At 55.9% G+C, this 17237-nt stretch overlaps 1 protein-coding gene across 1 annotated transcript; it reads right to left on the bottom strand.

Moving 5' to 3' along the window:
• Positions 1-7917: 7917 nt before the first annotated feature.
• Positions 7918-17223, bottom strand: MRPL21 (mitochondrial ribosomal protein L21). The gene is made up of 7 exons (XM_059709822.1): positions 17095-17223; positions 13905-13962; positions 12834-12919; positions 11257-11420; positions 8824-8876; positions 8350-8453; positions 7918-8030 (listed from the first exon to the last, which is right to left on the bottom strand). Exons 1-7 carry the CDS (start codon positions 17192-17194, stop codon positions 7966-7968), a joined length of 630 nt encoding a protein of 209 aa, XP_059565805.1. The 5' UTR covers positions 17195-17223; the 3' UTR covers positions 7918-7965.
• Positions 17224-17237: the final 14 nt, after the last annotated feature.

Raw genomic sequence — 17237 nt, 5'->3', positions numbered from 1 at the left:
GCCTGTGGACCAAGGGTCCCGGGTTTGATTCCAGTTAAGGGCATGTACCTCATTGCAGGCTCCTCCTAGGCCCTGGCCCTGGCCCTGGCCGGGGCTCGTGCAGGAGGCAACCAATGGATGTGTTACTCTGCTCATGTCTGTCTAAGTGCCTACACAAAAGGAAGCTTGCTATAGCCCCCTCCTGTTTGCCTTTTTAAAAATGTGCTTATATGTCTTGGTGCTATTTTGTTTTAAGGCACCAAATTTGTGATTTTATTGATTTTTTTTTTTTTTTTTTTGAGAGAGAAAGGTTTATGTGAGATAGAAACATGGATGGGTTGCCTCCTGCAGACCAGGGATCAAACCCACAATCTAGGTATGGCCCTGACTGGGACTTGAACCTGCAACCTTTTGGTGTACAGGATGATACTCTAACGGTGAGAGTCTAACCAACTGACCACCCACCAGGGCTAGGTTGTGGATCCTTTCATAAACTGAGCTGAAAAAAAAAATTTTTTTTAAAAATATATTTTATTGATTTTTTACAGAGAGGAAGGGAGAGAGATAGAGAGTCAGAAACATCGATGAGAGAGAAACATCGATCAGCTGCCTCCTGCACATCCCCCACTGGGGAAGTGCCTGCAACCCAGGTACATGCCCTTGACCAGAATCGAACCTGGGACCTTTCAGTCCGCAGGCCGACGCTCTATCCGCTGAGCCAAACCGGCTTCGGCTGAAAAAATTTTTTACCAAGTGTGTCTTTTTATTTTTATTATTTTTTTTAAATATATTTTTATTGATTTCAGAGAGGAAGGGAGCAGGAGAGAGAGATAGAAACCCTGGCATGTGCTCTGACCGGGAATTGAACCGGGGCCTCCTGGTTCATAGGTCAACACTCAACCACTGAGCCACCTTGGCCGGGCTGGCCCTCATATTCGCATGCGGCCTTCGTACGTACGTGATTAAATTGTGTGTTTTCCTGTCAATCGGTCTCATGTCAATTTAATTATTAGACCACCTAGAAGAACCTGGGAGGGTGGAGGACAATTGTTTTCTCCTGACACCTGGGCCAGTTTTCTCTGTGCTTGAGCTGGGATCCCTCTGCTCCTGCCCTCATGCGCTGCCAGAGGTGACTTCCTGGAAGCCTGGCCTGGTCGCCAGCACCCAAGTCAGGGCTGTGGGGTTGGCTCGTCCATGACCCCGGCCAGCTTGCGCTGGGCAGTCCCCGGAGGTGCAATCTCCAGGGCAGGGGGAACCGGCTGTCTAGGAGCCTGCTTGGTGCTGGAAGGAACGTGAGGCACAGCCACAGCCGGACACTGAGGCGTCGGCGTGCAGGGGCACCCCACGTCTTCACCCCCGCCTCTTCCCGGGGCACAGCCTAGGCAGTGGTTCTCAACCTTCCTAATGCCGCGACCCTTTCATACAGTCCCTCATGTTGTGGTGACCCCCAACCATAAAATTATTTTCGTTGCTACTTCATCACTGTAATTTTGCTACTGTTACGAATCGTCATGTAAATATCTGATAGGCAGGATGTATTTTCTGGGGTCCTGACCCACAGGTTGGGAACCGCTGGAGGCTTCAACAACAGGAAAGTCCTCTCTCCCAGTTCCGGAGGCTGCAGGTCTGAGATCGAGGTGTTGGCAGGGCCATGCCGACTCCGGACGCTCCTTGGCTGCGGCTGCATCGCTCCGATCTCCAAGGGGCGTTCTCCCTGTGTGCCTGTCTTCTGTGTCCAAATTTCCCATTTGAAAGGACACCAGTCATGTTGCATGAGGGGCCATCTTTCTCCAGTGTGACCTCATCTTAATTAACATCCGCAACGACCCTCGCTCCAAATATGGCCACATTCTGAGGTGCTGGGGCTAGGACTTCCACACAGGAATTTCCGGGGACACAGTTCAACCCCTAACGACCAGAGCAGCTGTTCTTCCAGCCCAGCTGTCCTGTTGGGTCCCTCCCTTCTCCGTGTCAGCCTGGTGACAAGCAGACGTGCTCTGGGGGGTGGGCTGTGAAGCGCCCTGTTCCCCAGGACGCCTGATGTTGGGAATCAGTGTCCCCGTGAGCAGCCAGAGGCCTTGGACCTGCTGCCTGGGCTCTGACCCCCTCACTGGGCACAGAACACGCCCACGGGGCTGCCATCAGAGGAGAGGCCAACACACCTGCCCACAGCCGCCTCCTTTTAAAATGCAGAGTGAGAGGCAGATGCTCTCCGGCCCCTGGGACGTGGGTATCCAACGGGTGGTAGGGAGGGCCCACGCTAGCCCAGGCGGAGCTCCGCAGGACTGCAGCCTGGACGCCACCTGGACGCTTCCCTCGCTGGGCTCTGGCGGGAAGCTGGCCCCGCCGCCTTGTTTCACGCGGGGCTCAGAATTTCATCAGGCGCCTCCCCAGACAGAAGTCCCCCTAGAGCACACGCGCACCCAAGCCCACATTTAGTGTTGCCACCAAGAGCGATTTTACTCTATTAAGTCGTCTCTCTGGCCATCTCCTCCTCAGGGACCGCCCGAGGGACTGCTCCCAGAACATTCCAGCTCTTTCCGCCTCTGGGGCGCTGGGAACTTCACACCTTTTACATCCCGTCTTCTACCCGAGTGGCTCACTGTCACCTGGCCCTCCCTCTGGGGTCCCTTCCTGGTTATCCTCTGCCACACCCTCTGATGCTTAGTAACCTGCCCGCTGGTTGTCCATTCATTGCAGTGGCTGCAGCACAGGCCTCGAGGCACCACGAGGGGTCCCAGCGAGACGGTGAGCCTCACAGGGTGCTGTGTGTGTGTGTGGGCGGGGGTGGAGGGGTGGGGGCAGCTGGGGGCTGCCCTCAGGAGAAAGGCCAGGACAGGGCTTCCCCACATGGGAGGCACCTATATGCACACGGTTACACTTGCTTCAAACAAGTCTGCGTGGGAGCAGTTTACTCCGCTGGGCGTGTGGGGAGATGGAGGCGCCGAAGGTTCCGCTTTGTTGTGCAACCAGCACTGGTCAGGCCGGGAGGGAATCTGGGTTCGGACACAAACGCAGTGTCTCTCCCCACTGCCCAGCTGCCCGAGGGCACCTCCCTCTTCGTACTTTCTGTCTTCTGAGTCTCTGGCATCCGGGGCCTTGCTGACGTGGAGGGACAGCCCTGCCCACATTAGCTAATTTCTATAGACGGTAAACAGCCTGCTGAGCCTGCGTTCAAACGCAGACCAAGCCTCCGGCACTAAACCCGACCACCTCCCATGCCACACCCTCAGGACACTGTCCCCTGCCCTAAGCACCCCGGCAGGGTAGCCACAACCAGGGACATCCCTTATGCCCCAGGGCCCCCTGGAATCATCCAAACAAGCCACGCCTAAACCTGCTCACCCTGCCTCACCGGCTCCTTCCCCCGGAAACCACAGCCCAGGCCGCTGCCCACAGGTCCTGGCCTCCCTCTGCCCTGGTGTGCCCCTGCCCCACGCTGGGAACTGAGTAACAAACCATCATTTCAGTGGCAGCTGTCTGCTGACCTGTAGGCCTCACGACACCTGCATGGCAAGAAAACCTACACTTTAAAACAGGACGGCACGTGTCGAGGTGCTGCTGGGGTCCAGCCCCAGCGGGTCCAGGGGTTCCCCAAGGTGTGGACGGAGTCGGCGAAGAATGAAGGACACGGAGCCAGTGTTTAGGTGATCATCATAGCCAGATTCTTCTTTTTATTGTCATCTAACATCTGTATTTATACTATTTGGTCCTCACCTGGGGAAACAACCTCTCTTCTCCTAGCCGGGTTCCTCCCCCTATTGTCCTCCTACATCTGCATTTATTCTATTTGATCTTAACCCCATCCGTTCCATTCCAAAGGCTAGGGCGTTTCTCATCTCTATTTCAAGGTTCCTTGAAACATTCCTGCAGGGACTGCCTCAAGCAGCCAGGGCGGATCGGCTTCCAACAAGGGGCCCTGGGGAGGATGGCCGAGCCCTCCCTCAGGCGGAGGCTGCTGCCCGAGGCTGTGCCCGAGGCTGTGCCCCAGGCCGTGCCCCAGGCAGCAATAGTGCTTTTGCCCCGTTTGGCTGAGGAGGAAGCCAGAGCTCAGGAGGCAGACCTGCCTATCAGAGCTGGGGCTCCGGACCAGGGCACCTGTCCTGGGACCCCGCACAGCCCGGCAGAGCGAGCATGGTGAGCTCGTTCACGCTGGGTCACTGAAATAGCCCCACTGCCCAGGGTGTCCTCTGAGCCTCCTGGGACCTTCGGGTGCAATTCAGACACACACGGGGGTGGTGGTGGGGGGAGTTTCAGGCCTCAGCGGCTCCGTTCCTGCAGTGAGCTCAGCGAGGCCTGGCAGGGTGTATGCACACAGGCCAGGCGGGCACAGGCCAGGCGGGCGTGGGCAGGAGGGACTGGCAAAGCAGCCAGGCCTCCAGATCCAGCCTCAGACCAGCCTTCAGGAGACGTTCTCTTTTTGGGGATTTGGCAAGTTTTCTCAAGGGTGACATTCCTTCTCAGATGAGACGTCCACTTTAATGCCAAGGTTTAGGTTTGACAGTTAAGTAGCGTCTTCCCTTAAATGGAAGGAAGTCATGAGTTTCTGTTTCTATGCATCAGAGCATCCTGGGAGAAAAGACGTTTTTGTTGTTGTTAATCCTCACCTGAGGATTTTTTTTCCCATTGATTTTTTTTTTAAAGAGAGAGTGGAAGGGAGGGGAGGGACACACAGAGAGAAACATTGATGTGCTGCCTCCTTTATGCACCCCGACCAGGGCCGAGGGATCGAGCCTACAACTGAGGTATGTGCCCTTGACCAGAATCAAACCCACGACCCTTCAATCCGTGGGCGGACACTCTAACCACTGCAAAGCCAGCTAGGGCAAGGAGAATGTTCTGGAAGGCAAGAGATGTCAGTGAGCATTACCCTGTGGGTAGAGCATTGGCCTGTGGACTCAAGGGTCCCGGGTTCGATTCTGGTCAAGGGCACATGCCTGAGTTGCAGGCTCGATCCCCAGCAGAGGGTGTGCAGGAGGCAGCCAATCAATGATTCTCTCTCATCATTGGTGTTTCTATCTCTCCCTCTTCCTTCCTCTCTGAAATATAAAAAAAAAAAAAAAATCTAAAAGAGAAAAAAAAGAGATGTCAGTGTGCTGTTAACAATGAGCAGCCACCATGATGATGACAACGATGGCAACATGGACCCCGCCACCAGGGCAGGAAAAAGTGGCACATGAGTCCCCACTTCACAGATAAGGAAACTGAGGCACGTGGCACGCACTTCCTCAGGGCCCCAGAGGGAGGAAAGCGGGAGGAGGGGGTTCGGCCTCACCGGCAGGGACAGGCTCTGCTGGGGACGATGCAGGGGTCTGGAGAGTCCCCCTGGTTCCTTATCTGTCCAAACCTTCAGCCTGGAGAAGCCCCCTGGCCCTGGGTTAGGAGGAGACTGCACCTGAACTTGTCAACCCCGGGCCACCCGTATTAGAATCACCCGGGGAACCACCCAGGCCCAGTGAGTCAGAATTTGGGGTCTGGCCTTGGTACTTTCAAAAGCTCCCGTGCACACACTGGCTCCTCTGCCCGGCACCCCACCTGTTCTGGGATTGAAAGTCCAGTCTGCACAGGTTTCTCGTGAGCAAGAAATAGAACCTTCTGTGTGAAGCCCCCGAGAAGCAGGGGTTTATTTGTTACGGCAGCATCGTGAGGTCTGTCCTGGATATTCCGGACGATTCTGAGGTGCAGCCGGGGCTGAGACTGGCCATAGGCCCCCTGTGGTTTCGTCTCGTGTGAAAGGTGTGAAAAGCCAAGTACCTGCTGATGTAAGAGACGTCGGGCCAATCTGATGGCATCTGGGCGCAGGTCTCCGTGCTCTGGAGAGGACAGTGTTGCCTGTGAGATCAGGGAGGGGCGGAAGGAAGACTGGAGAAGGCGAGCTGGGATTGGACCCCAAGGGTGGCCCTGCCGACTGGGGTGTTCCTTCCGGCTCTCAGAGGTGTGCTACCCGGGTGCACAGGAGCAATGGGCAGGGCTGGCTCACAACCTTTCACGGGAGCAGCGCAGGCCCGGGCGTGGCTGCCCACCATGCCCTGCCCAGGAATCTGCAATCAGCTCACCCTGAGGTTACTCTCCAGAGAACCCTTTCCCCCCCACATACCTATGTCTCAGGGCTGGTTTAGACCAGTCAACACGTGTGACATGCCTGGCCCAGCCCTGCACACGGGACACGCTCAGCGTCACCCTGGTCACTGTCCTGGCCCATGAGTGTACCTGGGCCTTCCCAGGCCTGAGGTCCCCTGGACGGGGAGCGTCAGGCACGAACCCAGCAGGTCTCCCTTTCACTGTTTCCTCTCTGATGCGCTGGCTCCAAGGCAGCCCCACGCACTGATTGTACTTTAAAACCACCCCTCCACGAAGTGACCTTTGTCCCTCAGAGGCCATTCCTGGAGACGCCTGATGGCTGGATTCTGCCAGCCCTGGACATTCAGTAGGAGCCTGGGTGTAGGGCACGCCCCTCCCCTTGCAATTCCGCTCGCACATGCAGGCTCAGAATGGCTGGCCGGGTCCGGAGGGGGACATGTGTGTTGCCTGGTGGCCCTCAACAGGAGGCCAGGCAGCCAGGCTCTGCAGGTCCTCCCGGCTGCCAGGCACCTGCACAGAATGTGGGTCAAAGGGCATGCAGCCTCCAGGTGCGCAGGCTCATCTCCAGCCACTGAGACTGAGCCCCCCAGCCCCCCAAGCTGAGGTGGCCCCAGGTCTGCAGCCCCGGGTGTGAAGATGCAGGGAAGTGCCCTCCCTCGGTGACCTGCACTGTCCACTTTCAGAGCCACTTTTCCTGTGGTTCCGGGAGACACCAGTGACTCCATGTCTCTCACAAACCCCTGGGCCATCAGCCTCCATGACACCACTGGGCAGGCTGCCTGCCCCTCCTCCGGGGACCCCCAGAGGTCTGCACCGCACGGGAAGAGCCACTCCAGCTCTTCTGGGGACTCGTGCCGTCACTGGCAGCGTGGAATTAGGGGTTCGGAGGGAGGCATTCATCTAGAGCTGGGGCTCAGACTCCCTCCTGGCAGCACCAGCGGGCGCTCCACCTTCTGAGGTCAGGCCCACCACCCTCCCAGCCCAGCATCTGCAGCCAGGAAACAGCATGGCTGCCGCCCCCTGCTGTCCACGGAGGGTACTGCTGGGGAGGGAGTGTCCCAAGGCCTGCCTGGGCCAGCATCTCGCAGGGTGACTGGTACCTGAAGAGGGTGCGGGAGAGGGAGAGAAGGAGAGGGGAGAGGCCTCCTGGGTCGGTGCTGTCTTCCTTTTCTGATTTCCACGTCACAGAGGGGCTCTGGAAGGGATCTTGCCAAGAAAGGATTTACTCTGGTTTGTGCCACTTGAAAGCCCCAACTATTGTCTTGAAGGAAGCAGAGCCAGGCCTGGGCGTCTGAGAGCCCCCTCCTCCCCACACTCACTCCCCAAAGTCCTCCGCTCCATTCCCTGGGCCTCTCCGGTTCAGGGTTCAAGACCCGTCCCTTCTTTCCTGTTGGCTGCCTGCCTGACCGCCCAGCCCTCCTGGACAGGCGGCTGCTTTCAGGACCAAGTTCAAGCCTTGCCTGGCCCTGCTGTCTCTGCTGCTCCTCAGAACTGGCCCTCAAGCCCCGGCCCCACGGGGCTGTCCTTCCTCCCGCCTCCCTCCTCCCGTGATTCTGAGACAGAATCTGCTCATGTTTTTGTCCGTCTCCGCGGAAGTGGGATCTGGGTTGTGTCTCTTGGTGTCAGCTCCGGGGTCCCAGTGGCGCCTCCCCAAGGGTCCCCAGGCCTGCGCCTGTGGTGGAGGGTGGCGGGGCCAATCATGCCAGCTTGTTTTACCAGCACCAGGCTGCCCGGGGAGGCCATGCCAGCGATTCTCCCCCAGTTCCCGGCCTCTGACACAGGGAGGCTGTGCTCAGACCTGGTGCGCAAGCCAGACGGTGACGGGCACAGAGCTTCGGCATCAAACATGAAACAGACTCCCTGGAAAACGGGTTTATTTTTTTTCTGCAAATGCTGGCTCGACGATCAGCACAGACCCGGAGCAATCTCAATGGTGTTTATCCGGAGGACAGTCTGCGAGCTCACAATAACTGGGAGAGAGAGAGCTCGGTCAGAGCCTGACCACAACGCGGACCTTGTTCACCAGCCACCGGAGACCGGCCGACACCCCCCCTCCTTTCCACGAGGCAGGGATTCCCGCTGTGACCAAGGGCCGTGTGCGACACACATGTCCTGAGACAGGACGGCTCAGCCTGCAGGATCCCCGCTGGGGGAGCTCTGCTTCATGGGGTCTGTGACGTCCAGGGAGGTCCCCGCCTGTGTCTCAGTCCCCCTCCCTGTCAGGCCCACAGGGGTGATGCCCAGAGCAGGTGGGACCGCAGGGCGCCAGCTCTGCTTTCTGTAACTTACTTCTCTTCTTCCTGTAGTTTTTCCTTTTCCTAAACTTCATGTTGATCTTGGGCCATGATTCTGTCTTTTCAATGACGGTGGCTTCTACGCGAACAAGATCCTTCCTGGAAATAAACAACGACAGCCCTTCCCAGTGAGCTGGCAACGTTGCCGATGCTTTATGTAAGGTTTTCGAAAATGAAGTTTACTTTCCTTTTTTGCTGATCATAAAAGTGATGTGACCCCGGTAGACATTTTGAAAGCTATAAAGAAGCGTAATAGACAATGCAGTCTGTCCACAGGTCTTACGGGCCATGTGGGAACGAGTTAGTAACAGCCCAGTGACCTGGTCTGGGAGCTTGCCCCCGGAACACCTCGCATCTGCCGTCATGAAGTATAAGCCTCTTGTGTTTGGCGATGGTTCGAGTGATGGACACCCCCGCCCGGCCTCACCGCCCGGCCCCGGGCAGGGCCCCACATCTGAGAGCACGTTACCCCAAGAGCGGCTTGCCCAGCAACGTGAAGTCGTCAGCGCCGACCAGCAGGACCTGCGACGTGAAACAGGGCGTTACCCGTGAGTAAGAAGCGTGGCCAGAACAGGGAGGGCCCGGCTCGCACTGGGACCTGGAAAGGTGTGGTTGGAGACTGTGCTGCGGGCGGGACGTGCAGCTCACTGTCGCTTTAGTGTAAACAAACTGTAAACAGAGGGGACGCAGATGCAGGACAGGGAAACTGATGATCTGATGTGGCGATCGCTTACCAAGTTGTGTCAACCTCTGTGAAAACGACGGTGTTTTAGTTTAACAACAACAACAACAAACCTTAGTGAAGTCTAACACGCACCTCAGACAACGTGTCTTTGAGGCTGGCCACAGGGCTGCGAAGACGTGAAGGCTCAGGCTCGGGTGTACCTGCTGCGGCAGAGCCCCGTGCCGCCGCCGCCCTCTTGGGTCGGGAACAGTGGCGCCGTTTTTATGGGACGTTGGGAGACTGTCTTAAACTTTACTTGTGAGAAAAAAATCCAACTGTACTGAAATTAACTGTCTAAAGACAGAGCGCATCTCTAACACCGGTGGCCAACGTACATCAGTGACAATTAGCGAACTGTTTTAGAGTCACTTTCAGCACATGTGCTCGACTCCTGGATTGCCTACACGATAAAAAGCAACCGGCATTAATAGGGCTTTCCAGCATGTTTTGTTAATGTGAAATGTTCCCAAATAACACCTTCTCAGAGGCCTTCACACCACTCCCCGAGTCACTACTCTAGACCGGGGTGGGGAACCCTGCCCAGGCAGGAGGGCTGAGTCATTAACCCTTGGCGGTCGTATTAAATTTGGACATGGGTGTCGTACTGGTCGGAATTAATTTCCACTGAAAGAGCAGTGATACTTAACATGCAAGATGATGAAGGAAAAACAAGATTTATTAATTCTTTTCTGGAACTACGTCACTGCTAGTAGAATCACTACAAACATTATCACTTTCTACGTCAGAGTCAGTATTCAAGGTGCCAAAATAAAACTCTTCATCGTTACTTTCAGATTCGCAGTACACTTCTCTCGGTAACTTTCTTTTTGCCATTTTGGAGGATTATTTTGAAATATCTTAACAAGCGAGAATGCCTAATTACAGTTAAACGTAATTTGTAAAGCTTTATTTGAAATTCTGTGAAGTATCTCCGAAGCTTGTCGATTTCTTCACTCTCAAAAGGCGACTGACTCGCCACGGTGTTTTGCATGGCGAGTGTGGAACGACCGCGTTTGTTTATATTGAGTTTCGATATCTCCGATTTGTCGGGGCAATGTTTTGGTTCGTGACAAGGTCGCTTAGACACTTAAGAGCTTTCAGAGAAATTAGGAACTGATACATGAATGAACAGAATTAAGATTCGTACGGCTCCTTGCTGTGGTGGCTGAGAGCAGACATACGACCGGAACGGTAAAAAGGCTTTGGTGGCTGAGAGTAGACAAACGACTGCAAAGGGTTAAATGTTTGACCAAGTAGAGTGGCTAATTTTTTTAACGTTGATAATGTTGTATGGCCCTCGAATGATGCTATAAATATGCAAATGGCCCCGGGCAGAGAAAAGGTTCCCACCCCTGCTCGAGACACACAGTCAATGTGCTCCTGCCCACGAGCTCAGGGCGGAGCCGCCAGGCCGTGCGGAGGAGCGCTCGCCGGTGGCTGCCGTCCCGCTCAAGCTAAGCAGGCGCTCAGATCGTAGGCTGCGGGACCGCCTCAGCAAGAGTTAATACGCAAAGACCTGACAACCCCAAAGGACGGAGGAGTTTTCATCAATACAGGAAATCCTACGTGTCCCACTCCATCATGTTGGCGTAACGTACACACCCTGGGAAGCTGATCTAGTACAGAGCGCTCATGTTTTATATGTAGTTTTATAAGCAGGAACAGAGCAGGCAAAAATCAAATACCTTTTGGCCACAGCAAAGAGAATCGTAACGAAGGGCAGGAACGCGTGGCTAAGTACACAGACGGAGCAGGCAGTTCCCAGAGGTCAGGGAGAGCCAGCACCCAGGAAGGGCCTCCGAACAGGCCTCGCTGTTTCAGAGCAGAGAGGCCGCAAATCGAACGGCAGAGGATGTTCTAGCCGACACTTAACTATAAACATGGCTGGAACGCTCTACATGCGCAACTGGGACTGTCATTGTATCTGCGGTGGAGTGTTTTTCCGTGGGACGTTAGTCAGCCAGACAATCCATGGGCGCCGCTGACCGTCGCCACTAAGGAGTGGCCCCGAGCCGGCCGTCACAGCTCGGCCACCTCCCGAGGCCCGCCTGCGCTGCCCGGCCGGCCGCCGCCTCACTCTCTCACTCTCCCGCCCCCTGGTTTTGCTCGTGGTCACCCCGATCTGAGGAACCCTCTCCAGGACCCGGTCCCCGAATGCACGAAGAAACCGAATCTCACCTTCTCCAACCGAATCCTCTCTCCACACGCAAGGTCTAGCTCATTTTCGATCAGAATCAGGTCCTCGGCCGTCACCTTCCACTGGTGGCTGGCGAAGTGCACCACGGCAAAGAGCCGGCCGTACTGGCCCGTGGCGATCAGGTCGTTCACCTTCCGCACGACCTCTGCGGGGAGGAGGCCACGGGCATCACCACAGGGGAAAGGCAGCAGCGACGCCTCCACACGGGCCCCAGGGACTTCATTATATACCCGCCCCTGCGCTCCTGCAGCGGTGCGATGGGGTAGAGGAGGGGGCGCCCGGTGGTGTGGTCGCAAGGCGGGTGACAGCTGGTGGCCGAGCCTCGCGCTCCCCACTGCAGGCACAGGCGCCTGGGCACGGGGTCCCCTGCTATCCCAGGAGCACAGCAGCTTGGCATGCAGGGCACACGGGCTCTGATAGAGGAAGCTCCCCATGCTCGCTTCCCAGGACGCCCTGCCTCCCGCCATTCTCTGGCCTGAGCGCACAGCGTCCCTGCCTCGGTTCTCAGACTCTGGGTGGAAACTTACACCCTGTTTGGTTCCCGATTGTTATTAATAAAGAGCTGGGGCCGGGAAGGGTGCCAACCCTGAACGGAGAGCAGGCCTTTCTGCAAACAAGGGAAACCCGGAACGACACCCTGCACGGCTGCCTGCTTCCCGCTTCTGTGGTCACCGCCTCTGCTCAGGTCACGACCCTCTGTCCTCTGACCGTTTACTGTCTGAGCAGCGGCTGTGAGCCCTGACCCGCCGGCCTCGCCTCGGGCTGGTGCAGGCGCGGAACCCGCACAGTTCCCGCCCCGGAGACAGTCCCAGCAGGGGCTGAATGAGGCCAAGGGGCCGGGACCCAGGCTGCGCCTTACTTTTCTCTAAGTCTCCAAAACAGTGTTTAGAACTAGAGGATTCCAGCCCTGGCTGGTTTGGCCCAGTGAATTGAGCATCGGTCTTTGGACTGAAGGGTCCCAGGTTTGATTCCGGTCAAGGGCACATGCCTGGGTTGCGGGCTGGATCCTCAGTGAGGGGGTAGGAAGGAGGCAGCTGATCAATGATTCTCTCTCATCATTGATGTTTCTGTCTCTCTCTCCCTCTCGCTTCCTCTCTGAAATCAATAAAAATATGTTTAAAAAAACAACTAAATGACTCCATGCATTAAGGTGGACTCCAGCTTTTTTTGAAAACTGAGGATCCCACACCCCCTCCCGGCAGCGGTGGCTGCAGTGACAGGTGCTCCAGGTTGGCATGCCCCTGACACCCTGGCGGCTTCTCCAACAGCCAGGCCGGGGCCGGCGGCCACTGGCTGTCACGCAGCTTCTCTTCCATGTGGGGAGAAGCCTGTCCCAAACTCACGTTTCTCCCAACAGTGGGAAGAAGATGGGCAAGCGCCTTCCCTCCCCACCGCCACCGCTTCGAACACGGCAGGTGCGCAGGGGTCTCTGATGAGTGAGCGGCTCTCGAGTCCGCTGCTCGGTGGCCAGTGAGGCAGAGGCTCCCTGTGCGGGTCCGGCTCCACGGCCAGGTGACCGCCTGAGGGAGGGTGCTGCCCGCCTCTGCCCCTTCCTTACCTGCGTGGTGTCTGGTCTCCTCGGCGGGGTCTGGCAGAACGACTTCAGGCCAAGGGGGTGAACTCAGGGATGTCTTAGGAACGTATCTGTGAAAAAGATTTTATACACACGTCACATGTGTGAAAAGGCAGGTCAAAATCATAAGACGTGGTTGTGTGCATCTGCCGGTCACGCCTGCACGCCCTCTCCACCGGGATGCCAGCTAGCTCCTCGTAAGCAGGGGTATACACTGTTGTCCGTTCATTATGGGTGTGTCCCCACCCTGGACCAGTGTTTGACCCGTAACAGGCACTCGTGAATGATGAATGAAACCTTCTCTGCTCGGTGAAATGAAGGCCCCGGCTCGGCCTCAAACCCCAGCACCAAGTGCCGGTAGGTTCAGCTCCTGCTCTGTGCCCAGTGCCGGCGCCTCCAAGACGGCCCGCTCAGCCTCCCCTGCGAGACTGGTGCGGCGGCGGCCACGATGTGTGAGTGCCCTACTGTCCACCAGGCACTGTCCACTCCCTTTAAATGTAGGATTTACTGAGTCTCATAAAACTCCACTGAGCTACACACGCACAATCCACTCTGCGGACCAGGAGGCACAGCTCAGATGGACGGCCTCGCTCCGGACGCAGGGCCGGGCAGGCTGGGGGCTTCCCACGCGTACCCGCCACCCTGTCCTGCTCTTGTCTGTGCACACCCACCAGCCAGGGGACTTTGCCAAATCTACCTTCTGTAGTTCAGTGCAGTTTCTTCCCTAAGTATGACATTTAACACGGAATTTGCTGTTTCAAATTCCACAGGTTCCTCCCAGAGGTTCTGACCCAACATGCCTGGGTGCAACCTTCCGGTTAGAAACCTCCCAGCGGGAGCTACAGCTTCCCCTTGGTAACTAGCGCGATGGAAGGCCTAGGACACCTTGCTCTGTGGACTCTTGACGTCCTGTCTATATTTATTTATGTCAAGGGTCTGAGAAAATACTGTCAACAAAATTAGAAAACAGAAATATTCCTAAAAACCCAAACGTCTGAAGTTTTGTGTCAGAAAGATGGTGAAAGGAAGAGTCACCCAAACCCTTGTCGACATTACCCTTGTGGACGCGAGGTGCCCTGCGACTGGAACCTTCGAGAAGCGGACCACAGGGAGGCTGGGGAGTAAGCGAAACAGGGGCAGTTACTCCCGTGAAATGCAAACCTCCCTTGAAGACACTAAGCGCATCTGTCGCTGTCGCTGGTGTCGCCTTAAACCGCATCCAACCTGTCTACAGAAAACCGAGGTCGGCAAAGCTCAGAGGACATCACGGGCATCACTAGTTCTTACCATAAGCATCGCGATCCATTCATCACGCCACCCAGCCATTACCCACTCCTGACCCCCAGGTGCCCGGCAGGTTCAGACCCTGTTCTGTGCCAGGTGCGGGAGCCTCAGGACGGCCCTGCTGAGCCGGCTCCAGGTATGCTCACCCCAGTGTCCCCCCATATGGAGCTGGTGCCCGTGACCTATGGCATGAGACTGAGGTGCTGGAACAGCTGAGCCCCCGGCCAGGGCATCCCAGTGTTTTGCGGAGACTCTCCAAGAGCTTCCGTTCCATTCAGAGAAAAGGCAAAAGCCCTTACTGGGGCCCGCAGTGCCATCCCATCTCAACACGCTTCCCGTGTTCCCTGGCACCTGCCTCCCTGGCTTCCCTGCTCTTCCCGGACCACGCCAGGCACGCACCCGCCTGGAGGCCTGCGTGTTGACTGCTTTTTCCCTGAACCCCTCCCGCCTCAGGGACCTACCAGGCCAATTCCCTCATTCTTCTGGGTCTCCACTGAAACACCACCTCCGGGGAGAGGCCTTTCCCAACCGTCCTGTTCAAACGGAACCCCTCCCTCCCAAGACTCACCAGCTTGTGACACACTCTGCCATTTGCTTATTTAAAGAGCCATCTGCACACCCCTCTCACAGAATGCTGCCAGCCCCCGTAGAAGCAGGGCTGTCGTCTGTTTATTATGGGTGTATTCCCACCCGGGACCAGTGTTTGACACGTAACAGTTTCTCAAGGATGAATGAAATCTGCTCTGTCCAGTCATCAAATGAAGCTCTTGGCCCGGCCGGTGTGGCTCAGTGGTTGAGTGTCGACCTATGAACCAGGAGGTCATGGTTCCATTCCCAGTCAGGGCACATGCCCTGGTTGTGGGCTCGATCCCCAGCGTGGGGCGTGCAGGAGGCGCCCGACTGATGAATCTCTCTCATCATTGATGTTTCTATTCCTTTCTCCCTCTCCCTTCCTCTCTGAAATCACTCAATCAGTAAAATAAAGCCCCTGTTGTAACTCTCTGTGACTGGAAATTCAGCACCTCTCTTTCGAGCCACCCCACCGTTCTCAGCTCAGTTAGAAGGTTTCTGTACCTCTTGCCTATGGTCTTAGCTTAGCCTTGGACACCCCCGCCCCTCCCCCCGGGAAAAAGTGGTCCCTTGTCTTCCACAGAACCGCCCTTTATGGCTCTGAGGACTGAGCCTGGTCCTTCCTTTCTTAGCTCCCATCTGCTCACCGTTTCGGTCACTTTCTCTGTACTCACTTCGTGATTCTCCCTTAAAAAGCTGAGTCTGGAATGAACACAGCATTCTAGCGGTGGTTTTACGTCAGCAGAATAGAGGAAGTCCCACTGCTTGTGTAAACACTTCCCTGCCTACTTCAACCCACGTTTTATTATGGAAAATGTTGTGCACAACACTGAGCCCTCAGCTACCCCTCCCCAGAGTCAACAGATACCAACTCATGACTACTCTTGGTTGATGTACATGGCCTCTTGCCAATTCTGCAATTAGTTTAAAGCAAGTCAGACATCGTTTTATCTGTGAAGATGTCACGTTTCTATGTGTGCTATAGAAAAAGGGGTGCTATAGTAAATCATGAATTCCTGACTGGCCAGGTTATGGTGGGTAGCACACCATGGCAGCCAAGGCCTATCACTTCCTTAGGGAAAGGTTTTAAGCAAGGCCTGCCCATTGTTTCTGTTCTTCTAGGTTACACACTTTGAAAGCCAGAAGTAATACTCCTCGAAGGCATAGCCACCCTCAAAAAAAAGCACACAGCCTCATGACCCAATTCCTGCCTTGCCTTCTCCCACCTTTATGTTCCTTTCCTCCTTAAGTCCAAATGCATAAAAGAAACTGCAAAACTGTTATTCTCCAGAGTACTTGAGATCTTGCTGCCTGGCAATTGCCGTTTTGGCTCAAATCCTATATAATCCTATATAACAAAACCCTAATATGCAAATCGAGCCAATGGCGGAACAACGGGTCGCTATGACCCGCACTGACCACCAGGGGGCAGATGCTCAGAGCAGGGCTGCCCCCTGGTGGTCAGTGCACTCCCTCCCACAGGGGAGTTTCCCTCAGCCAGAAGCTGGGCTCACGGCTGGCGAGCACAGCAGCTGCAGGCAGGCGGTAAGGAGCAGGGGTCCGGGCTGCGAGAGGGCGCAGGCTGGGCTGAGGGACCCTCCCCCCCACCCCCTTCCCCACCCCCACCTCCAGTGCACGAATCTCATGCACTGGGCCTCTAGTAAACTTATAATGAAAATTCTCTACAGGTTTGGACATTTCTTATGTCGACACACCAAAGACAAGTCGACATGCAAAAGATGATTATTTAAAAAACAAAACAACGTAAGTATGGCATCTAAAAAAGGCGAAATTCTTTAAAATTGTCATATATACATCTAGGTCAATTTAGAAACATACATAAGCACTCCTGCATGCAAACACACACTCCAACCATTTTCAGGCCGAAAAGAACCTTTTTGGAGCTTCATAACCCAGTGACTAACACACCGCTACGTTTTTGCTGAATGGGTTAAGATTAGGCAAGGGCATTCATCACCGTTTTTCCAGATGAGGTCGATGACGCTCAGAGTGGCTCACAGCCCAAGGTAATAATGGCAAAGCACGGGTTTTGCAGCGGGAGCGCGCCTCCCGAATCGCTCCTCTCCCCTTCCCTGCCGAGTGACCTTGGGCAGCTGCCTAACCTCTCTGCCCCTCACTGTGCTCCCCACGAACATAGGCCCATACAGGAGTGGAAGAGCGATCCTCAATGGTTAAGCTACTAACTAAAGAACCAGGATCTGAACCTCGGTTTCCCCAACTCCAAAGCCGGTGTTATCCAAAAAAGGCGCTCAGCACCGAAGGCATCAGGTCGGACACACACACACACACACACACACACACACACACACGGCGGGGTGGCGGGAAGCACCGTTGCCCCACTTCCTCCCTTCACCCGCGGCCCTGGCCTCACCCGCTCCGGGCCCCGAAGGTCTGAGGATGCTACGGCCGCACGTGGACACCAGCCGCCCGAAGGCGACCGGCAGGGCCGAGGCCGCCACGGCCGCCGCCATTTTCGACCGGAAGCGGAAGTGGAGGCGCCGCGAACCTGGTGCG

Source organism: Myotis daubentonii, chromosome 9, assembly GCF_963259705.1.
Source record: "Myotis daubentonii chromosome 9, mMyoDau2.1, whole genome shotgun sequence".
Taxonomy (NCBI): Eukaryota; Metazoa; Chordata; class Mammalia; order Chiroptera; family Vespertilionidae; genus Myotis; species Myotis daubentonii.
This window is presented reverse-complemented; position numbering and strand designations above follow the sequence as displayed.

Excerpts from the sequence above, each read along its gene's own strand:
- MRPL21 (XM_059709822.1), bottom strand. The coding sequence starts at position 17,194 with ATGGCGGCGGCCGTGGCGGCCTCGGCCCTGCCGGTCGCCTTCGGGCGG. Across the intron at positions 12,920-13,904 it reads GGCACCTCGCGTCCACAAGG|ATACGTTCCTAAGACATCCC; the intron begins GTAATGTCGACA and ends TCTTTTTCACAG. Across the intron at positions 11,421-12,833 it reads GGAGACCAGACACCACGCAG|AGGTCGTGCGGAAGGTGAAC; the intron begins GTAAGGAAGGGG and ends TCCTCCCCGCAG.